At 34.8% G+C, this 24,883-nt stretch overlaps 1 protein-coding gene across 7 annotated transcripts in view; it reads left to right on the forward strand.

Moving 5' to 3' along the window:
• The window catches only part of CFAP44 (cilia and flagella associated protein 44), a 156,557-nt gene that overhangs the window by 94,403 nt on the left and 37,271 nt on the right, over positions 1 to 24,883 (forward strand). For 3 of the 7 annotated variants that reach the window (XM_021070360.1, XM_021070362.1, XM_021070363.1), the window contains 7 exons: positions 160 to 305; positions 887 to 1,157; positions 3,930 to 3,985; positions 4,150 to 4,312; positions 7,061 to 7,191; positions 10,258 to 10,454; positions 12,877 to 13,051. In XM_021070360.1, coding sequence (XP_020926019.1) covers positions 160 to 305; positions 887 to 1,157; positions 3,930 to 3,985; positions 4,150 to 4,312; positions 7,061 to 7,191; positions 10,258 to 10,454; positions 12,877 to 13,051 — 1,139 coding nt within the window. The other 4 variants (XR_002337896.1, XM_021070361.1, XR_002337897.1 and 1 more) reach the window with 4 other exon arrangements.

Below are 24,883 nucleotides of genomic sequence, written 5' to 3' on the forward strand. Positions count from 1 at the left end.
GATTCAACCCCTAGCCTGGGAATTTCCATATGCCACACCTGCAGCCTTAAAAAGCAAAAATAAAATAAAATAAAATTTGAAATAATTAGAAACTCCTCACATGATCATATGTGTCCTCTATTCAAGTATTACCCTCTATGTTATTTATCTGTTTTCCAGGGTGGCTATGATTCTGGTTTTCTATATCACTGTGAGTTCCCTCCATATGACAAAAACAGTGATATCACAGAAAAGAAAGATGAGCCTTTTGATTTCCGTCTTCTGGAAGATACAGAGGATAATCCCATCACAACTATCACTTTCAGGTGACCAAAATTTCAGAATGCTTTAAAAAACAATGTCCCCAATTGTCTGCTTTTGTCCATGAATATTGTCAATTTTGAAGAGCTGTCCAAATTGGGGGAGGGGTACTCAAACAGTATTTAGTTAAATACATCATATGAATAAAGTAGAAGCCAAGCTAATCTTGAAACTGTTTCAATCCTTTCTATTAAATCTTTTGTCAGAATTTATCACACAATTGAATTGTATGGATTTTCTTTTTGTTACTTAGAGGGATGCTACTGAATGGTCAGATATCAAAGGTTTGGGATTCCAATGATTCTGGAGAAATCACAAATCGAATCATTAATCCTTTAATAATTTAGAATTAAGCATATATGAAGACCAAGTAAAATAGCTCTAAATTTCAAATCGGCTTTTTCTCCTTCTATCCTTTTGTTTGCTAGACCTACCATAATTTGTTAGTGCTTCAGCATGTGAAATTTTGTGGGGACACAATTTAGTCCATAACACCTTTGTTATTAAAAATTTAGTCATTTGTCAATTAAAGTTAAATATTTTCAGATTAATATGAGGAACAATTTACTTTCTTTTTGTTTTGTAGCATTAACAAAAATATGATGTTTTGTGGAATGCAAAATGGAGCAATTCGAGTCTATGTTCTAAATCAGAATGATCCTTCATTGGCCAGTATGGAGGACTACTGGCACTTCAACATGCATGACAATAATTATGGCTGTATTAAAGCCATCTCCACTAGCTTTGATGACCGTTTCTTGCTGTCTGCTGGAGCAGATAGTAATATCTTTGTTTTCAGCTTTTTTTCTGAATTTGAGTTAAAGAAAGACATGAAAGCCAAAGTGCCATCTCCCAGGGTATGTAACTGACAAATAACAACAACATTAATACAGTGATGTTAAAATTCTCATATTCCTTAAAAATGGAACTACTTAGACACAAATACCTTATAGTCAAATGTTCCTACCAATATTACAATTTTGCCATTCAGATACCTCTGTTATAAAATATTAAATATGTTGAACTCATCTTATTACTAAAGGTATTGAAATCCCTCAATTGAAAAGACTCATTTTTTTTTCTCAATCACTTTCTCAAAGTTTTTTGTTTTTAAATTTTCAGTTGTTTTTGCATAATATTTTTTCAGATATATAGTTTGCTTTTTATTCATCTGCTTATTAAAGAGGCATATGCAGAATATGTACCATAATTTGGTGCCTTTGAAGGGGATTGTAAAAATATTATTGTCTTTAGTATTAGAATATGAAAATGTCATCAAAGATTCAGTTAAATTATTCCATTCTTAGGCAGAATACATACTTAGCTTTGTAGTAAAGATTGAGTGTTTGTATCCCCAAATTATATCCCTTTGCCCTATGATAGGACCTGAATTTTCTATTACCAAAATGGTTCTTTTGGATAAAACCACTAATAACCATTAGAATTGCTCCCAAAGAATAAAATTATATTGGAAAGACCAAAGGTAAAAATGCTGTGAACACACTGGCTTCCTATTTAACAGGTATCCCACTTCAAAAGAACATGCAAAGAATATAGGGAAGATTTGAGCAGGTATTTTCATTTCTATAAATAGCAGCAAAATTTGGAAAATGAATTATTGTCGAAAGAAGTCCAGCTCAGAAGGAGGAATTAGAGAAGGGAAAGTGTATGAACAAGAAGAATATCTTTCTACTTAGTGCCAACTCTCTATATGGAAACCCATATCAGATAGAAAAAATCCATTCCACTCTATATGGAAACCCATATTGGATAGAAAAAATCCATTCCACATTTGTATAATGGTCTTCTTTCATTTACGACTAAAATCAGTATTTCTTAAGTCACTGAAGCAGACTCTGCTTTTTACACAAAGTCAGACAGAATTGAATAAACCAAATAAACTAAGCTCTGAATGGGTCTGAGGTTCTTACCATATTTTAGAATCACTGGGAAACCCTTAAAGCAATAAAATCAGAATCTCTGAAGCTGAGGCCTAGATACTTAAGATATAATGGGGTTGCATGTTGATAAGCCCATCATAAGTTGAAAATAATTTGAAAATGCATTTAACACACCTACCCTGCCAAACATCACAGCTGAACCTAGCCCACCTTAAATGTGCTCAGAACACTTAAAATAGCCTGAAGTTAGCAGAACCATCTACCAAAAAGCCTACTTTATGATAAAGTCTTAATTGTCTCATATAATTTGTTGGATACTAAACTGAAAGTGAAAAGCAGAATGGTTGTAAGGGTACCAGTTGTTTACCCTCGTGGTAGTGTGGCTGCCTAGGAGATGGGGCTGCAACAGCTGCCCACATCCCCAGCCAGGAAAAGGTCAACGTTCAAAACTTGAAGTATGGTTTCTCTGAAGTGCATATTGCTTTTGCACCATCATAAAGTCAAAAAGTGGTTGAGTTGGCCATCCTAAGTCAGGGACTATCTGTATTTTATAAAATCTCTCACACACACACCCCAGCCCCCCATGATTCTAGAGTATAGCCAGGATTGAGAACAATTGTGGGGTATTTTGGAACTGTCTGGAAGCATCTTTAACTCAAATTTATTATAAACATCTGAGATCAGGAGATAGCTAGCTGATATCAGTATCAAATCCTGGAAATAGCAACTGATATTAGAGAACCAAAGGGCTTAGCTCTGAGCAATAAAAGAAGTGAAATTCAGTCAAGTTCTGTCCTACATGATTAACAGTAGCTAAAATGTATTAGCCAGCACTGTCTCTTACATTGGTCATGTTTTATGACTTCACTTTATGAAAGTCATAAACCTTATCTCACATAAATATTGATTTACATCTTTATGTGAATAAAGAATAGCACTGTAATGAAACAACTTGATCAAAAGAGATTCTTTATTTCTTTACTTCATATGAACAGACCTATCTGCTATGAATAGAAAATTAGTTCAGTTTTACTTAAGAACTAGTTAGCTAGCAAACTAGGACTTTTTGTTTCATTCACTGGGCTATAATTCCTCTTCTACAATAGCCTAAGACACTTTTCAGCACAACCTCTGACTAAACAAAACGCTTTTAAGTGACTTACTTCATAATATTCCTTACTTTGATTTCCTTTCTAAAGGTTGATTTGTATTTCTGATCTCATCTTTTTAATCAAGGAAAGGGATTATACTATTCTGTGTATTTCCCACTGAATGTCTTTGATAAAGTCAAATGAAACACTTAAAATTTTAAAAATGTACATATTTAAAGTTTTTCCTAGTATACACATGAGGTATTTTGGGGGAAATCAAAGCATGTTTGAAAGGGTTGTTTTTTTTAAGTATTTTAAAATAAATGACCTAGAAGATTTTTGTGTGTATTTTTTGTTACTAACATATAGATATTAGCAATTCACATTTTGGAGGAGAATATAGTGATATTAATATTTTTCATACATGTGATTGAGCTTCAAGTCTTTTTCTACCTACCCCTTTAAGTGAAGTAGAAACAAGTAAGTTTTTTCCCTAGTTTATTTTTTGTGAAAATACCTTTTAAGCTTACAATTGCTAGAAATGAGTAGGGAAAACCCTTCAAATGACTACTTATTTGATATTTTAAGGCAAATATGCAGTTTAAAAAGGATGACTTTTTAACTCTCTTTCCCATAGTTTGGAATAGAAACGGAGCCAATTCCAGAAGATATTGAAGATCCTAAAGCTTACAGGTATGGGAAATTTTGATAAATACCCACTAAGCCTAGGCTTTTGCAAAACGGACCAACATTTTACCAAATTTGACCAAGCTAAACAAATTTCCAATTTATTGAGTACTTTCTCTTTGTTGTTTCTGTATCTTTAACCTATTATCCTTTTAAATTTCTGTTTTCAGTATTGAGAATGCCAGAAGAAAAAGAGAACATGACAAGTTAGTGAAGGAAGTGGAAGAAATCAAGGCTGGGAAGAGAGAACGAATCAAAGCTTTGAGAAATGAATTACAGAAACTATTACAGATGAATGAAGCATTACCAAAACATATGCAGTTTAAACGGACAGTAAGCCTAAAATAAATTCAATTTTAATTTTAACATATGCTATTTCTTTTTTTTTTTTTTTTTTTTTGTCTTTTTGTCTTTTAGTTGTTGTTGTTCTTGTTGTTGCTATTTCTTGGGCCGCTCCCACGGCATATGGAGGTTCCCAGGCTAGGGGTCGAATTGGAGCTGTAGCCACCGGCCTACGCCAGAGGCACAACAACGCAGGATCCGAGCCGCGTCTGCAACCTACACCACAGCTCACGGCAACGCCGGATCGTTAACCCACTGAGCAAGGGCAGGGACCGAACCCGCAACCTCTTGGTTCCTAGTCGGATTCGTTAACCACTGCGCCACGACGGGAACTCCAACATATGCTATTTCTGAATCAACACTGCTATTTTGCCAACATTTAGGAACACTTAAAATCATCTTAAGATTTCCCTTTATCTGGCCGCTCAATGTGTTGGCAGCAATTAAACTACTGTGGAACTTATCACACAACTTGATTTGAATGTAGATAAGTCTATACAAAGTTTATTTCTGGATTTAGCTACTTCCCATTTATTGGGTTAAGTTTGAATCTAGTTATCAGTCCTTATCATACCTAGCTAAGATATCTATTAGGTAGGTACATACTGTATAATTTGATTCTCTGTGGTTCCTTTTCTATAATTCATCAGCTCTATTGAAAAGATGGTACCCACTTCATCAAAGTTTCTAAAAGATGACTCAGCAGAGTTGGAGCTATGGGGCCAATCACCAAATTGTGTAAGCTAATTTTGTATTAAATTTTTTTCTTTTGTGACTTGCTGCACAGCCCCATCTACCTGCTAGTAATGATCCCCTCCCCCATTTTTAACGTTATCTTACATGGAATTACTACCAAGAACTTAATCAAATAAAAGCTCAGAATTTATTATCCTGACTATGCCCATGGTTTACCCAGTCCTATAATTCTAGAAGCACTTAGCCAATTTCATGTATATATTAACAAACTTTGGTGAGATCATAATGATTAACTCCTTATGTCAGATAAAAGTCCAACTTGTAATAGTTAAAAGATGTTTGTTATTTTACCATGAAAAGGGTTGACACTTGCAGAATATGGGAGACATAAATCAAAATAAAGAACACCTGAGGTAAGTTCTATGCCTAAGCATTTTACACATCATTACTTAAAACACCAACACATCTGGAGAGAATAATTGCTTACAATTTAATGTGAATAAAGGCACTGTTGTTTTTACAAGAGTGAAGGAAAGATATGTGAGGACCCTAAGTCTCCTCATGGGGGAAACAGCTCCTTTGGTGAAGGACATTCGGCAAGAACCTTGTTATATCATGAGGACACCAAAGACATCACTGTCTTTCCTTAGCTCGCACATGAGCTAAGTTTCCAGCTAAAACTGGCCATTGTGGGTATATTGTTTATTTAGTTGTTAATACGAATGAAATAATATATAGGACCAAATAAGAATATAAACTTTGGGGTGACCGAAATAATCAGAACAGGTGCTGATATAGAATTAGGTCTCCTCCTGTGGGGTCAAAAAAGGTTGTATTTAGGTTTTGGTCTGTTAGTAGTGTGGTAATCTTGGCTGCTAATGATAACAATAACAATAGAGCTGTCGTCAGGACAGATCAAACAAACAGTGGTGTTTGGTGTTGGGATGAAGTAGGTGGTTTTATATTAATAATTGTAATAAACTAGAATTAGGAAACACCTAGAATTGAGGGAACGCCTGCTAAATGAAAGAATGATGAGGTCAACTGAAGTTTCTGCATGAGCTCAGTTTTTAACTAAACCTGAGTATATTTCCTAATGGTCAGCTCCTTCCCTGTGCCCAGCTGGTTATGTAATAGTAGTTGCTTTGGGGTGGGGAGAGTTGCTTTTTTTTCTTTTCTTTTTAACTTTATACAATCTTCAAATATTCTGTTAGCATTCATCATTTTGTTTTTTTCCTACTGTTACTTTTCTTTCCACATTTATTAGCTGGGCTAGCTTGTAAAGAACTTTCTCTCATTAACTAAGTCTGTTAGTTTATCCTGAAACACAGTTGTTTAAATTAAGGCAGGATAAATGTGTATTTTTTTTTCTTCAATGCCAGTTTTTAGAGTAATGAGTTAGAACCTTTGATATATCCGATCTATATTTTTAAAACTTTTTTTTTTAAAGGATGGACAGCTTGTGGTTGAATTTTGAGATGACCCAGTTTGAATATTTGGCTTCTAATAGGGGTCTTGACTGATTCATAATCATCCTATGTTTGTTTCTGTATTTATGTTACATCTGTTTTTGCTGATTTCTATCTTTAGTGTTTGCCGTATATGATTCTCTTTCTAGTGATTTGAAAAGCATATTTGAAAAGCATATCTTATTTTTCTAATGATTTTTTTGGCCACGCCCAGTGGCATGCAGAAGATCACACCACAGCAGTGACCCAAGCTGCTGTAGTGACAGTTGGATTCTTAACCTGCTACACTGCAAGAGAACTAGCATTCACTGTTTTTATTGTGGGGAAAATCTTTCAATATATAACTTTAATTTCATCATTGTTAATTATTCCCTGAACTCTTCCCATATTGTGTGACAGTAAAATCAAAAGTATGTTATTTCTAGAATGATAAAGTTTATGATATTTAGGAGAGGGATGATGTGGCATGAAATTGAAGACAAATCTTAAAAATATGTATTTATGTATGAAACAGGATTAATAAAGTGTATTGATAAAAGTACTCATTTTGATGAGCAAATCTACTTATCTGCAGGATTTTGATCTAGATTCCAAAATTCGTGCTGAGATTGACAGGAAAACAGCTCATAAAATTCAACGAGTGGAAAAGGAATTAGCGTGGGAAAAAGAGAAACATCAGCTTGCTCTAATGAAGCTAAAGAATAGGTATGATCCACATTTCCTGCAAATTAAGATGCTTCAGAGCATATAATTAACATATATTTGAATAGATTATGGTGGCTTAATTGAAGTGGTCAGATAAGGAGTCTCCTGAAGTACCTACTAACTCCTAAAATCTCAAAGAATCCTCTTGACACTATTAGTATCTTCCTGAGCACACTCCTTCCTACTTTAAATTTGCAAAAATTTTTACAAATTACATCATACATATTTACTTTCTATTTTTGGTAAGTTACCTATTTTTGTATCTAACCCATGAGCATATATATATATTTTTTTAAAAAGGAGATAAAATAGAGCCAAAGGACTTGTAATGAAAGATGATAACTTCCTGTCAGATTCCTCTCATGCATCAGTGTGACTTTCCAGAGGAAACTCTGGGAAAGGCTCTTTGTTTTTGCCTTTTTGAGATATAATTTACATGTAATAAAGTGCATAAATCTTAACTGAATAGCTTGATAACTTTTTATAGATGTATAAGCACATGTATCTACTACCTAGATTAAGAACATTTATAGCACTCCAGAAAGTTCCATTGTGGCCTCCTCCCAGTAAATATTTACTTTCCAAAGATGAATGTTTATCGCTATAGATTAGTTTTGACTATGAATTTCATTTAAATGGAATGCTGCAGTGTGAACTCTTTTGTTTCTGGATTCTCAGTATCATGTGTAAGATTTTCCATGTTGATGCAGGTAGCAGTAGTTCTTCTTTTTCATTGCTTTGTAATATTCTGTGTGGTTAGACCACACTCTTATTAATCCATTTAATTGCTGATGGATATTTGAGTTGTTCCTGTTTTTTGGCTACTACAAATAATGCTGCTATGAACATTCTTGTGCATGTCTTTTGGTGGACATAAGCACTTACTTTTGTTTACTGTATAAGCAGGAGTGGGAGTTGCTAGGCCATAGGTTCTACAAATGTTTAGTTTTATTAGACACTGACAGTTTCCAAAATGGCTCAGTCAATTTATATTCTGATCACCAATGTATGAGTATTCCAACTGACCCCATTTTATTCTTTTCCTAGGGCTTTCTTAGCGAAGTACTACAGACCAGCTGGCTCATAAAAAAGACATTTATTTTTTTTATAATTCTGGAGATTGGAAGTCCAAAATCAGTGTTGGCTAAATTAATTTCTACTGAAAGCTGGGAAGAAGAATCTGTTCCATACCTTTCTCTGAGTTTCTGGTGGTTTTGCCGGCAATCTTTGGTGTTTTTTAGCTCCTAAAGGCATCACTCTTAAGTCTTCTATCTTCACATGGTGTTCTCTCTGTGTCTTTTCATATAAGATTCCCTCTGAGCTTGTACAAATTCCCTCTTTTTTATCAGGACTCCAGTCATGTTGGATTAGGATGTAACCTAAGGATCTCATTTTAACTTGACTACCTCTGTCAAGATCTTATTTCCAGATAAGGTCATATTCTAAGGTACCGAGGGGTTAGGACTTCAATATATCCTTTTGGGGGGACATAATTCAACCTATAAAACTCATACTTGCCATCATTGGCATTGTCAGATCTTTAAAATTCATCTATTCTGACTCAGTGTGATGTAAATGGATATTTCCCTGATAGGTGATGATTTTTGGTACCCTTTTCTATACTTATTGGTTATTTGTATATTCTCTGTTGTTAGGTGGTTGGTCCAAGTATGTTGTTCATTTTAAAAATTGGCTTGTGGGAGTTATATATTCTGGATGAGTCTTCTGTTATATACATGTATATATGACCTAGCTAGTGTGTGCATGTATATAAAGTATCTTTTCTCTACTCTGGCTTGTTGTTTTATTCTCACAGTGTCTTTTTGAGCCGGAGTTTTTAATTTTAATAAAGTTCAACTTATCAACATTTTCTTTTCCATTTATCAGTATTTTCACTAACTTTTATGGTTAATGATTTTATGTTGCGGTTAAGAAATCTTTGCCTATTCACAATTCATGAAATTATTCTATTTTTTTTTTCCTAGAAGCTCTAATTTTTTGGCATTTTCTATTTTGGATAATTTTTTTCTAATTTTTTTGGCATTTTCTATTTTCTATTTTGGATAATTTTTGTGTATAGTTGTAAGATAGAGATCAAGTATCTATTTTTTCTGTATGGATATCCAATTGACCTGCTGTCATTTGCTGAAAAGACCATCCTTTCTTCACTAGATTGCAGTGATGTTTTTGTAAAAAATCAGGCAACCATATATATGTGGGTCTGTTTCTGAACTCTCCATTCTATTCCATTGGCCATCTATTTTTGCACTGGTGTTACACTATCTTAATTATTCTTGACATCTGATACTGTAAATCCTCTGGCTTTGTTCTTCATCTTCAATATTGCTTATGTCCTCTGCACAGAATCAGTTTGTCAGTTTTCACAACAAAACCTGCTAAGAGTTTGATTAGAATTACATTGAAGCTATAAATTAATTTAGATATAACAGACATTTTAAAAGAATAATTGTTATATACATAAATTAAATTCTAAAGTTATAAGATGAAATAATAAAAGATGGGGAAATAACCAGTGCCCAAAATAGTAATTTAATTGATGAAAAACTTTTTAAAAGATAAATCTTTGTGGGTTATAAGAGAAAGGTGAACTGGAGAGTAGTGTGGATTCCTGAGCTTAATGTTTTTTATAGAGGCAAACAGCATAATATGAAATATATCTCAATCCCTTATTATCTATCCTATATATAATATATGTAATATATATTATATATAACATATAGGAAGATGAATTACATTTCCCCAGAGTTTAATATGATCTATTTACCATTAAACTGCAGTCTGCCTGAAGAAAATTTGACGCTTCTATGTATAGGCAAAACAATGATATTATTCTGTTGTTAATGAGATGTTTTGTATTTTCATCAGAAAGAAAATTCTCCTTGCTCTTAACCAAGTCCTATTCAACTTCTACTACATCCTTGTTGGTATATGCATGGCTAAATTTTGCACAATATAATGATATTATTTATCAGCATAGTACATTGTCTTACTAATAATCATGCAGAATGATTAAAATGTAACTATTGCAAGTGCTTTTTTTTTCAGATTTCGTGATTCATTGGAAAATGATACTATTGTAGTTCATGCCATACAAAGTGATCACAAGATATCCTCCTACAGGCTTGTGAAGCCTTCTAAATACTCCAAATCCAAACGCCCAAGTCAATCAGAAAGAAGACCAAGCAAACTCGAGAGGTTTGAAAAAGATGGAACCGGAAAAAAGCATAGCCAGAGAGATACAGGTAAACCTAAATGACAAGGAGGCTTTTAAGATTTCAAAACTGAATTATCTTTTTTGTGAGCAGAACTTTTGGATCCTGGTTATATGACTGAGCATGGATGAGAACCCTTGCTGGGTTGCTGGTTTCTTACTTCCCACATCCAACTCTTCTTAAATCTAGGATTTCCCCAGATGCCAGTTTTCTTAGGCAGTGTTTGTCTCCAGATTCCTGGACCTCACCCCACAGTGTAGGGCTAGAATGCAACATTTCACACTCTTTTCCAAGAGCTTATGCTTTAAACAGACTGATGAGCTGAGAATACAGATGTGAAAATAGTACCTTTGATCCCTGCGCCCTGCCTCTTGTGACTGCCCGCAGTGTGACTGCAGATGAATAGGGAAGACAGGAATTTTGGGAATGGTTTGGAGAGCCCCATCAAGGATAAAGGGCACTGCAGCCTGGTCAGACCTGGGCTAGTGCCATACAGTGCTGACACTAATACTGGTTCACTCTCTTCATTGAGAAACCGTTAATGACTGCTTTCTGCACCTAGGATCAATTCGAGATAATGGTTTTATCCTCATATTTAATCCTTCCACAATATATCCCTATTCTGTTTCCAATAGTGCACTCTCAAACTACTTGACTTGCTTAAGCTTATTATCCTGCTTGCCGCTTCCTAATTATGTCCGAAACTTCTACATCCAGGTTCCTGATGGAGTGACCAATTCACTCTTCTCCTCTCTCAATTCTGCCATTCTTGAAGATCCGGATGGAATTACCCTTTTTTTAAATTGAAGTGTAGTTTATTTACAATATTGCATTTGTTTCATGTATACATCACTGTGATTCAGTTATGCATATATACATCACAATATGTACATATATACATATATCAATATATATGTATACTTTTCAGATTCTTTTATAGATTATTAAAAACTGTTGAGTATAGTTCCTTGTATAGGAGGTCCTTGTTCATTAGCTATTTTATATATATGAATTATGCTTTTATTATAAAGATTTTCTGTGGCCACCAGGCCACATTAAACTCTTTTTTTCCCCCCATGGTACCATATATTTGAAATAGGAAATGAAATGGTGGCTTATAACTATATGATCACCCATATTTTTTCATGTAAACCTAAAGTATATCTCTATGGGAGTTCCTGCTGTGGCACAGTGGGTGAAGAATCCAACTGCCACAGCTCAGGTCGCTGCAGAGGTACTGGGCGTGTGTGTGTGTGTGTGTGTGTGTGTGTGTGAGACAAATGGCAAGATTTCATTCTTTTTATGGCTGAGTAGTATTCTATTGTCTGTATGTGCATATACACACGTGCATATATATATAGGAGTACATATATCTTTTTCAATTACTGGGTTTTTTTCCCTTTGGAAAAATATCCAAAAGTGGAATTCCTGAATCATATGGTAGTTCTATTTTTACTTGTTGAGGAATCTCCATACTGTTTTCTGTAATGACTGCACCAATTTATACTCCTACCAATAGTACACAAAGCTTTCTTTTTCTCCATATCCTCACCAACACTTGTTATTTGTAATCTTTTTAAATAACAGCCCCATTTTGAGGGGTGTGATGTGATACCTTATTGTGGTTTTGATTTGCATTTCCCTGATGACTAGTGTTGTTGAACATCATTTCATGTGTCTTGATCAAGTCAATAATTTCTAAATTCTAGATTTGCATGTTTCTGACCAGTTTTTTAATTGGCCATAGACCACCGTAGCTTGTATAGTGACCTCAAATTACACATGTCAAATAAGACTCACTTGCTTTTCCCTTTCCCCACCATCATGTTACACTCTTTCCCAGCTTCCCAATATCTGTCAGTGGTCTGTTATTTATTATCTTTTTCTCTAATTGTTTAATATATGTCTTATCTCACCAACCTTTTTTTTTTTTTTTTTTTTTTTTTTTTTTTTTTTTTTTTTTTTTTTGTCTTTTTGCTATTTCTTGGGCCGCTCCTGCGGCATATGGAGGTTCCCAGGCTAGGGGTCGAATCGGAGCCGTGGCCACCGGCCTACACCAGAGCCACAGCAACGCAGGATCCGAGCCGCGTCTGCAACCTACACCACAGCTCACGGCAACGCCGGATCGTTAACCCACTGAGCAAGGGCAGGGACCGAACCCGCAACCTCATGGTTCCTAGTCGGATTCGTTAACCACTGCGCCACGACGGGAACTCCTCACCAACCTTTTAATATGGTTCTGAGGAGCAAAAATTGTGATTCAGATCTCTTAATTTTGATATTCTAAAATACTTATTATGGCATTTAATTCATGCTAGTTGCTTAATACATACTGTGATTTACAGATTAATTACATTCTTGGATTTTTAAAACTAGCAGGTTAAAAACAATACTTGGGAGTTTTATTTTGATGTTTCAAAAAGATTTTTAAAAATGTTGACTCTTTGTACAGGTGGGAGTATTAGTGTGCCAGAAGAATCAATTATAGAAAAAGGGAAGAAATTTCGGCCTAAAACCCTAAGTGAAATTATGGTGGAAAATCAAATTGAGAAAACAAGGAAACTTATATTAAAAGCTGAAAGGGCCCAATTTAAGATTCAGCAGCGAAAAAAGGAATGGGAGGAACTGTAAGTTTTTTTTATATATACCTAAAGTCTTTTGTTTTAATCTCTCAGAATCTTTTAAAATCTTTATATTTATTGACATTGTTATTTACATAAAGTACTAAAGGAAATAGATAGAGATATTAAAGATAGGTTAGTTTGATCTTTCAAGGTGGTGATTCTATGGTGGACCATTAATGACCTTTTGAGTTTCAGGTCTAGGAATTTCATTTTACTAACATACCCAGTGATTTTTAAGGATTAAGAAATTATTTTCTGGAGTTCCCGTCGTGGCGCAGTGGTTAACGAGTCTGACTAGGAACCATGAGGTTGCGGGTTCGATTCCTAGCCTCACTCAGTGGGTTAAGGATCTGGTGTTGCCGTGAGCTGTGGTGTAGGTTGCAGACTCGGCTTGGATCCCACGTTGCTGTGCCTGTGGTGTAGTCTGGTGGCTACAGCTCCAATTAGACCCGTAGCCTGGGAACCTCCATATGCTGCCGGAAGTGGCCCTAGAAAAGGCAAAAAAAAAAAAAGACAAAAAAAAATTATTTTCTATGCCAGCATTAAGTAGGTATTTTTCCTGTATGTCCTTCTAGCGTCTTATTGCTTTGGGCCTTTAGGTCTCTAAATGTACTTTCATTTAGCAAGCACGTCTTTTCAATTATTTATGTTTCAACTTTATATCTTTGGTTAAATATCTCTTCATGTCTTTTGCCCATGTTCAAATAACATTTTTGACTTTTGTACTGTTGACCTTTGAGAGTCCTTTTTTTTTTTTTTTTTTTTTTTTTTTTATCTTTTTAGGGCTGCACGCACAGCATACGGAGTTTCCCAAGCTCGGGGTTGAATTGGAGCTGTAGCCAGTGGCCTACACCACAGCCACAGCAATGAGGGATCCAAACCTCATCTTAAATCTACACCACAGTTCATGGCAATGCCAGATCCTTAACCCACTGAGCAAGGCCAGAGATTGAACCTGAGTCCTCATGGACGCTATTCAGATTCATTTCTGCTGAGCCACAATGGGAACTCCTGAGAGTTCTTTATATATTTTAGATATCAGTATTGTGTTGGATATGTTGTTGGCAGATATTTTCTCCCAGTCTATATAGATTGTATCTTTATTTCCTTAACAGGATATTTTTCAGAATAGCAGTTTTTAATTATGTTGAAGCCAATTTATTTTATTTTATTTTATTTTTTTTTGCTTTCTGTGAATCTTGTTTTTTGATGTTGTCTAAGAACTCTGACTAACGCTAGGTCCTATTTTTCTTCTAAAGGTGTTATAGTTTTACAGTTTACATTGAAGCCTGTGATCTATTTTATAGTTCATTTTTGTATAAGGTGTGGGATTTATATTTAGGTTTTTGTTTGTTTTTTGCCTATGGATATCTAATTGCTCTAGTACTATTTGTTGAAACGACTCTTTCCTCTCTTGAATTTTTTTGCACCTTTGTCAAAACTTACTTAGGCATATTCATGTGGGTTCACTTTCTGGGTTCACTTTCTGTTCCATTAATCTATGTGTCTCCTCCTTTGCCAGTTTCATACTGTCTTGATTATTATAGCTATGTAATAGGTGTTGAAATTGGGTAAATTGATTCCTCTAATTTTATTCTTTTTCAAAATTGTTTTAGCCATTCTAGTTACTTTGCCTTTCCATATAAATTGTATATTTACCAAAAAAAAAAAAAAATCTTGCTGAAATTCCGATAGGAGTTATGTTCAACCTGTGTATCAGTTTGGGGAGAATTGGCATATTTTTTGTCTTCTGGTCCATGGGTCTGGTATGATTCTACATTTATTTAGATCTCCTCTTATTTCTTTTATCAGTGTTTTGTTGTTTTCAATGTAAAAGTCCTGTACACATTTTGTTAGATTTATACACTAGTATTTCACTTTGGGGAGCAATTATAAATGGTACTATTTTAAATTTTTTTATATGTTTGTGATCATTGAAGGTATAGAAATAAAATTGCATTTTCTATGTTTACCTGGTATTCTATGACCTTGCTAAACTGTTGCGTTCGTTCTGAGAGTATTTGGTAGGTTCCTTGGGATTTTTTTGTATAGACAGTCATGTAATCTGAAAATAAACATAGTTTTATTTCTTCTTATCAAAACCATTTTCCTCTTATTTCCTTTTCTTTTTGTATTGCACGGGCTAGGATTTCCAGTACTATGTTGAAATAGAATAGGGAGAGCTGGCATCCACAACTTGTTTCTTGATCTTAAAGAGAAATCATTCAATATTGATGGTGTAAAATTTCATTCTTTTATTTCAGTCTACTTATATCACTACATTTGAAGTTAGTGTCTTTTTGACATATAGTTGGATTATGTTTTTTAACCCACTCTGTCAATCTCAGTTCTTCAAATGGGTATATTTAACCATTTACACTTAATGTAATGATTGTTGTTTAGAGTTTATATCTGCTATTTTATATTTTGTTTTCTGTTCTCTGTTTTTCATTTTTCTGTTTTCCCCTTGCTTTCCTGTGGATACTTGAATATATTGGAATTCCAATATGATTATAACTTTTTTTTTTTCTTTAATGGCCACACCTGAGGTATATGAAAGTTCCTCAGTTGGGGTCAGATCAGAGCTACAGCTGCAGGCCTACACCACAGCCATGACAACAGTGGATCTAAGACAAATCTGTGACCTACACCATAGCTTGCAGCAATGCCAGATCCTTAACCTACTGAGTGAAGCCAAGGATCATACCTGCATCCTCATAGACACTCTCTTGGGTTCTTAGCCCACTGAGCCACAACAGGAGCTCCATCTATAATGTTTTTGAGTGTATCACTTTGTATAGCTTTTTGGTGTTTAGGTATTATATAATGTATACAGTCTACTGGTGTTGACATTTTATCAGCTCAAATGAATAAGAAACCTTACCTACCTCTGTGTCCCTTTACCCACCCTCCTCATTTCCCCTGTCTAATTGTATAAATATTTCTTCTACAGACATTTTAGAACCATATCATATCAGACAGTGTTACAAGTTTTTGTGTGTGTATGTGTGTGTGTGTGTCTTTTTTGTCTTTTTTGCCATTTCTAGGGCTGCTCCTGCGGCATATGGAGGTTCCCAGGCTAGGGGTCGAATTGGAGCTGTAGCTGCTGGCCTACACCAGAGCCACAGCAATGCAGGATCTGAGCCACATCTGCAACCTACACCACAGCTCACAGCAATGCCAGATCCTTAACCCACTGAACAAGGCCAGGGATCAAACCTGAGTCCTCACAGAGACAATACTGGGTCCTTAACTTGTTGAGCCACAATGGGAACTCCACACTATTTCTTATAGCTATTTTGAAGTCCTATCCTTTTTATCCTCTTCTTCTGGGACTCTATTGATGCAAATTTTAGATCCTCGAGGCTCTGGTTTTTGTTGTTTGTTTGTTTGTTTGTAGTGTCTTTTATTTCTGTTGTTTAGATTTAGTAATTTCTGTTGTTTTATTTTTGAGTTGATTGCTTGCTTTGTCTCTTCCATTCTGATTTTGAGCCCATCCATTGGGTTTTATTTTGGTTATTATATATTTCAGTTCTAAAATTTCCATTTGGTTCTAATTTTCCATTTATTTCTGAGACTTCTTATTTTTTAATTTGTTTCAAACATCTTTCTAATGATGTGCTGAAGAACCTTATGACAGTTGCTTTAAATCCTCGTTAGATTATCCAAATATCTCTCTCTTATCTTGGATTTGGTATCTGGTAGTTGTCTTTTCTTGTTCAAATTGATGTCATCCTGATTTCTGGTATGTCAAATTATTTTTATTGAAACCTGGACATTTTAGGTATTATGTTATGAGACAGTGAATGTTATTTATACACTCTGTTTTAGCTGTCTTTAATTTCAGCAGGATAAGGAGAATGTCATCTTATTATGAGTGTAGAAGTCCAGGTTACTCATTCTTCTCCAGTTGACACCTGAGCAAGGAAGGGGTTACTTTCACTAGCATCCCATTAATTTCCTTTTATACTTTGTTGAAAGGATTTTCTAAGTTTATTTTTTATCAGAGATGAGTGTTGAATTTTATCAAATGATTTTATATGTATATTGAGAAGCTTTTTAAAAATTCTTTAATATTGTGGGTCAGTGATTGATTTCAAATATTAAATCATTATTCCTAGGATAAACTTCACTCAATCATGGTGTATTATCCTTTTAAAATATTGTTAAAATTTTCTTTTATCTGTAGTATCCTTGTCTGGTTTTGGTATCAGGATAATGCTGATGAATTTGGAAGTATTTCCTCTTTTTTTGGAAGAGTTTGAGCAGGATTGGTATTAATTATTTTTAAAAATTTTATAAGGAGTTCCTGTCATGGCACAGCAGAAACGAGTATGACTAGGAACCATGAGGTTGCAGGTTTGATCCCTGGCCTTGCTCAGTGGGTTAAGGATTGGGTGATGCTATGAGCTCTGGTGTGGTCACAGATGTGGCTTAGATCTGTCATTGCTGTGGCTCTGGAGTAGGCTGTCAGCTATAGCTCCAATTAGACTCCTAGCCTGGGAACCTCCATATGCTGCAGGTGTGGCCCTAAAAAGACAAAAGACAAAAAAAAAAAAATGATAAAAATTTATCAGTGAAACTGTCTGGTCCTATAATTTTTTGTTGTTGTTGTTGGGAGGTTTTTGAGTACTGATTCAGTGTCCTTACTGGTAATTTGTCTGTTCAGATTTTCTGTGTTTTCATGATTCAGTCTTGGTAATGGTGTGTTTCTAGGAACTTATCCATTCCTTCAAGGTTGTCTACTTTGTTGGTGTACAATTGTTCATAGTACTCTCTTAATGATCCTTTATAGTTCTGCTGATTTTATTTGAGTCTTCTCTTTTTGGTGAGTCTAAAGGTTTGCCAATTTTGTTTATCTTAAAAAAAGAAAAAAACCAGCTCTTACTTTTATCCTTTCTATTATCTTTTTAGTCTCTATTTCATATAGTTCTGATCCGGTCTTTGCTATTTCCTTCCTTTCACTAACTTTGGGCTTTGTTCTTTTTATGGTTCTTTGAAGATGTGAAATTAGTTTATTTGAGAATTTTCCTGATTTTTGATATAGGCATTTATTGCTGTGAACTTATCTCTTAGAACGGCTTTTGTTGTATCCCATAAGTTTTGTGGAATATTACATTTCTATTTTCATTTGTCTCAAGATATTTTTAAATTTCTCTTGATTTCTTCTTTGGTTAGTTGTTCAGTAACATGTTATTTAATCTCCGTATATTGATGCATTTTCCAGTCTTCTTCTTGTAATTGATTTCAAATATCATACTGTTGTGACTGGGAGGATGCTTAATAGGATTTCAGTGTTCTTAAGTTTATTTACTTGTTTTGTGGCCTATCCTGGAGAATATTCCATATGCATCAGAGAAGAATGTGTATTCTGCTGCTATTGAATAGAATGTCTATAAATATCTGTTAAGCCCATCTGGTCTAATATGCCATTTAAGTCCAGTGTTTTCTTACTGATTTTTCTGATGCTCTCTCCATTGTTGGCAGTGGAATATTGAAGTTCTGTACAATTATTGTATTGCTGCCTATTTCTTCCTTTAGGTCTGTTAATTTTATTTTATATTTAAGTTTTTCCACATTGGGTGCATAAATATTTACAAATATTAATATTTATATTCTTGTTAGCTTGACCCCTTTGTCATTATATCATGATTTTTTTGTCTTTCATTACAATGTTTTGCTTAAGGTCTATTTTGTCTAATGTAGGTATAGCTACCCTGTATACTTCAGTTTCTACGTGCATGGAATATCTTTTTCCATCCCTTTATTTTCAGTATGTATGTGTCCTTATAGTTGAAGTGAATCTCTCGTAGGCAGCATACAAGTGGATCTTTCTTCCTTTCTTTTCATTCATGGATCATTTATACATTCATTTTTTATTTATTGTTACTCTGTATCTTTCAATTGAATAATTTAGTCCATTTACATTTAAAGTAGTTAGTGATCAGTATGGACTTACTATTGCATTTTGTTGATTGTTTTCTGGTGGTAATTCCTATTTTTCTTTTTTTGTTCTTTTTTATTTTTAAACAGTTCTCCCTTCCTTCCTTCCTTCCTTCCTTCCTTCCTTCCTTCCTTTCTTTCTTTCCTTCTTTCTTTCTTTCCCTTTTCTAGGGCCGCTCCCGAAGAATATGGAGGTTCCCAGACTACGCCACACAGCCACAGCAACGGAGAATCTGAGCCATGTCTGCAACCTACATCACAGGTCACAGCAACACCAAATCCTTAACCCACTGAGCAAGGCCAGGGATCAAACCTGCAACCTCATGGTTCCTAGTCAGATTCGTTAAGCACTGTGCCACGATGGGAACTCCCATGTTCTCTTATTTTCTGATTTGATGATTTTCTATAGCAGTGTCCTTGGATTCCTTCTCTTTATGTATTTTGTATTTATTATAGATTCTTGTATAATAGACTATACAGTCTATTTTGAGCTGATAACAACTTAACCTTGAACACACCATAAATCTCAACATTTTTAATCCTCCCCACTTTATTTTTAATGTCACAATTTACACCTTTTTACATTGTGTATCCTTTAACAAATCATTGTGTTTGTAGTTATTTTTAAATACATTTGTCTTCTAAGCTTCATGCTAGATGTGTAAGTGATTTACAACATTAGGATATTCTGAATTTGCCTATATATTTGCCCTGAAACCATAGAACTCCAGAAGAAAATATAGGTTGTAAGCTCCTCATTAACATCAGTCTTGGCAATGATTTTTTTTTTTTTTGGATTTGAAATCAAAAGCAAAGGCAGTAAAAACAAATAAATGTATTACATCAAACTAAAAAGCTTCTGTACAGCAAAGGAAACCATAAAAAAATGAAAAGGTAAGTTATGGAATCAAAGAAAATATTTGAAATCATGTATCTGATAAAGGGTTAATATCCAAAATTTATAACTAACTCATACAACTCAATAGCAAAAAATATATATAAATTAAAATTAAAAATGAGCAGAAAAACTGAATAGATATTTTTTCCAAAGATGGCATACAGATGCCCAACTGGTATATGAGTGTTCAACATCATCACTCAACAAGGACATGCAAATCAAATCCACAACAAGATATTGCCTCACCCCGTTAGACTATCTATCATCAAAAGGACAAGAGGTAACAAGTATTGGTGAGGATGTGGCGAAAAGGGAACCTTTGTGCCCTGTTGGTGGGAACATAAATTTGTGCAGGCACTGTGGAAAACACTGGAGAATTTCCTAAAAAAATTGAAAATGTAACTACCATATGACCCAGGAATTTCACTCCTGGTTATATATACAAGGGAAATAAAATTATTATATCAAAGAGATATCTGTACCTCCATGTTCATTGTAGTATTATTTATAATAACCAAAGACATGAAAACAACCTAAGTCTCCATTTATGGATGAATGGATAAAAAAAGCTGTGGCACATATATACAACAGATTATTAGCCATTAAAAAAGAAATCCTGCTGTTTATGATAACATGGATAGAACTTAAGGACATTATACTAAGTGAAATAAGTCTGACAGAGAAAGACAAATACTATATGATTTCACTTAAATGTGGAATCTAAAAAGTATGAACTCACTGAAACAGATTAGTAGTAGTTAGAGGCAGGGGGTGTGGAGTGAAAGGATAGGAGAAAATGGTAAATGTGATCGAAAAAACAAACTTCCAGTTATAAGATAAATAAGTTCTAGAAATGTAATATACAGCATGGTGACATTAACAGTATTCTCTTGTTTTTTGAAAGTTGCTAAGAGAGTAAATGTTAAAAGTTCTCATCATAAGGGAAAAAAAATTGTAACTGTGGTGATGGATGTTAACTAAATGTATTATAAACATTTGGCAATATATATGCATTAAATCATTATATTGTATACCTTAAACTAATACAATGTTGTGCGTCAATTATCTTTTTTTTTTTTTTTTTTTTTTGTCTTTTTGCCATTGCTTGGGCCACTCCCACGGCATATGGAGGTTCCCAGGCTAGGGGTTGAATTGGAGCTGTAACCACTGGCCTACGCCAGAGCCACAGCAACATGGGATCTGAGCCGTGTCTGCCACCTACACCACAGCTCACGGCAATGCTGGATCCTTAACCCACTGAGCAAGGCCAGGGATCGAACCCACAATCTCATGGTTCCTAGTCAGATTCATTAACCCATGAGCCACGACAGGAACTCCATCAATTATATATTAATAAGACAAAAATAAATGGGCCTTTGATATTTTCAAAAAACATATTGCTGAATTTGCTAGTATTTATTTTTTTTTTTTTAGAGATTTTTGCGTCTTATTAATGAAGTGAAGAATATTGGTCTTTAGTTTTACTTTTATGTCATGTTTTTTCTAGGTTGTTATCAGGATAATACTCATCTCAAAAAGAGTTGAAGTTTTTCTTCTTCTATTTTCTGGATGATTTGGAATTGGCTTGGTATTATTTCTTCCGTATATGTTTGATAGAATTGATCAGTAAAGCCATCTGGACTTGAGTATTTTTTGAAGGAAGGTTATAAATTACAAAGTCAATTTTTTGGGGTCTTTCTGTCTCTTTAGGGCCATACCTGTAGCACATGGAGGTTCCCAGGCTAGGGATTGAATTGAAGCTGTAGCCACTGGTCTATGCCAGAGCCACAGCAATGCATCATCCAAGCCGTGTCTGCCACCTACACCACAGCTCATGGCAATGCCAGATTCTTAACCCACAGATCGAGGCCAGGGGTTGAAGCTGCATCCTCATGGATGCTAGTTGGGTTCATTAACTGCTGAGTCATGACAGGAACTCATACAAACTCTTTAATTATTATAGTGCTCTTCAGATTTTCTATTATCTATTTCTTCTTGGGTTAGTTTTGGTAGCTTGTGTCTTTCAAGGAATTTGTGCATTTCATCAAGGTTATTACATTTATTGGCATAACACAGTTCATACTATTCCCTAATGTATTATTTTAATTTCTGTGGTATCTGTTGTGCTGTCCTCTCTCTCTGTTTTGGCTACACCCATGGCACTTGGAAGTTCCTAGGCCAGGGAATGAACCTGTGCCATCAGTGACAATGCTAGATTCTTAACCCGCTGAGCCATGAAGGATAGACAGCCAATAACTCTCTTATTTTTGGTATTGTTCATGTGTATCTTCTCTATTTATTGATCATTCCAATAAGAGCTTTATCAGTTTTATTAATTTTTTGAAGAAACTAGCTTTTGGTTATATGTTTTAGAAAAAGTATTGTCTGAGTTCTGTGTAATTAATTTCTGTTGTATATTATTTCCATCATTTTAGTTTTTGGGGTTTTAACTCTTTTATTTCATCTTAAAGTTTATGTTTAAGGTATAAACTTTGATTTTCCACTTTTATTCTTTTCTAATATACTACTTAAAGTATAAGTTTCCCTTTAAGCACTCAATGCATTCCATTAGTTTTGATGTATTTGCATTATTACTCAGTCCAAAATATTTTCCAATATCTCTGATTTCTTCCTTGACTTGTGGTTTATTTTAAAGTGTGCTGTCTGTTTTCCAAATATTTTGAGGTTTTAAAAATATCTTTGTTTGATTTCTAATTTAGCTATTTTGTGGTGATGGAATAGTCTGTGATTTAAATTCTGAATTTATTGGAAATTGCATAGGCCTGCATATAGTCTTAAAGTTCAATGCATGCTTGAAAAAGAGTGTATGTTCTTACATTCTTGAGTATAGTGTTTTACACATGCCAGTGAGGACACGGTTATTGATAGTATTGTCTAAGTTGTCTGTTTCTCCTACTTTGAAGGAATGACTCTTTTGGGGTCTCTACTGAATGTCTTCTGCATCTAATACAGTCTCTCTAGCTGGTGGGATTATGAATGAGTCCCAGCCATGTGTAAACTATGAGAATTATTTGTCTTAACAGCTTCCCAGGATTTGACTTTCCCCAGATGTTATTCTCTGTCCAGCTTCATGGTGTTTCACATTACAAGTGTACAGATTAATAATCAGCTAAAAACTCAAGAGAGCCCTATGTAGATTTCTTGGTATAGTCCTGGGTATTCCTCTCCACAAAATTCTGAACATGTTGGCCTCTCTGAGCTCTGATTTCTGTCTCTTCAAGTAGTGAGATCACTTAGCATTTGGGATTCCAGCCCGGCTCCATAGTCTGGTAATTTCCTCCATGCAGAAAGCAGGGGATAGTAAGGACCACTTTTTTGGGGCAGGAGGGTAGATTTCCACAGCGTATGAAAGTTCCCAGGCAAGGGATCGAACTGGCACCACAGCAGTGACCCAAGGCAGGAGGGTAGATTTCCACAGCGTATGAAAGTTCCCAGGCAAGGGATCGAACTGGCACCACAGCAGTGACAATGCCAGAACCTTAATCCACTGTGCCGCAAGAGAATTCCAAGGAAAACTTATTTTGTTTCACAAGTCCCATACTGCTTATCATTCAATGTCTGAACATGGTTGTTTCATTTATTGTTATTCAGTTCTAGTTATTTATAGCATAAGGATAATCATGGGCTTTTTTTCTCTCACATGGCCAAAGCAGAAGTATTTTCTATCTTATTTTTCTTTCTTTCCACTTAAACACTGATCGTTCCTTTCAGTTCTGTTATACACAAATGAACAATTGTCTGTTACTACATGCAATGGCATGTGTTTCCTCTGTTATATATATATATGTTCGTTTTCTTCTAAAGGACTGACTGAAGCTATGTGCTCATATTGACTGACGGACTTCACTTTAAAGAACTTGATCCGTGCACTGAAGTGCCAACCCATATCCTAGATACATTAGTATTTTCCAAGCAGAGAGATCAGTTTCTGTAGAAATTTATTTTTCAGTTTTAGTTTAGATATAAGGTTGCTACAACCTTGTATGTGTGGAAATGGAAAAGTTGATAGGGCTCAAATGGTTCAGCATTCCTTTTCTATTTAAAAAATTTATTTATTTATTTATTTGTCTTTTTAGGGCCGTACCCATGGCATATGGAGGTTCCCAGGTCTAATCAGAGCTGTAGCTGCTAGCCTATGCCAGAGCCACAGCAATGCCAGATCCAAGTCATGTCTGTGACCTACACCACAGCTCATGGCAAGGCTGGATCCTTAACCCACTGAACGAGGCCAGGGATCAAACCTGTAACCTCATGGTTCCTAGTCGGATTCATTTCCACTATGCCACAACAGGAATTCCTCAGCATTCCTTTCCAATCCTCTAATGAATTTTGCCAAATAATGTGTAGCATTCAGTTCTCTTCTCCATACCTGCTCACTCTTTGCTTGGAGCCTCCTAGGATCTCTACCAAGAAGACTATATCCAATTCTTTTTATAACCTTCTCCATGGGGGTATTCTGGACTAGAGTTTTCATTTGTCTGGTTTATTCATTAATATGATTTCACCCGCTTTCTGTCTTCTAGAACTATATCATCAGTTTGCTTATGGCTTTCTATCTCATTCTCAGCTTTCCTAATGATTTACTCCCTTTAATATCTCCAAAATTCCATTCCATGGAATTTGGGGGGAGAAGGGAAGGCAAATGTGTTTGTGCTCGTGCTGTCATTTTGAACTGTATGCCCTTTTTGAAAATGTTATGACAGATTTTATGACAGTCAACTTAAATGTTTAAAAAAAGGTTCAATTAACTTTTAAGGATTTTAAAAAACATATCCAACCAACTATAATGGAAAAAAATAAAAATCATTGAAAAAAATTTTTAAAAATTAAAAAAAATAAAAAATCATATACAAGACTTAATTTCTATTGAAGGAATAAATAATGATGTTGATCTAAATTACTTAGAAGTTAACAGTCTAAGAATGATTCGGATTATTTCAACACCACCTAGTGATTGGTTTTTATTTATTTAA

Source organism: Sus scrofa, chromosome 13 (genome assembly GCF_000003025.6).
Source record: "Sus scrofa isolate TJ Tabasco breed Duroc chromosome 13, Sscrofa11.1, whole genome shotgun sequence".
Classification (NCBI taxonomy): domain Eukaryota; kingdom Metazoa; phylum Chordata; class Mammalia; order Artiodactyla; family Suidae; genus Sus; species Sus scrofa.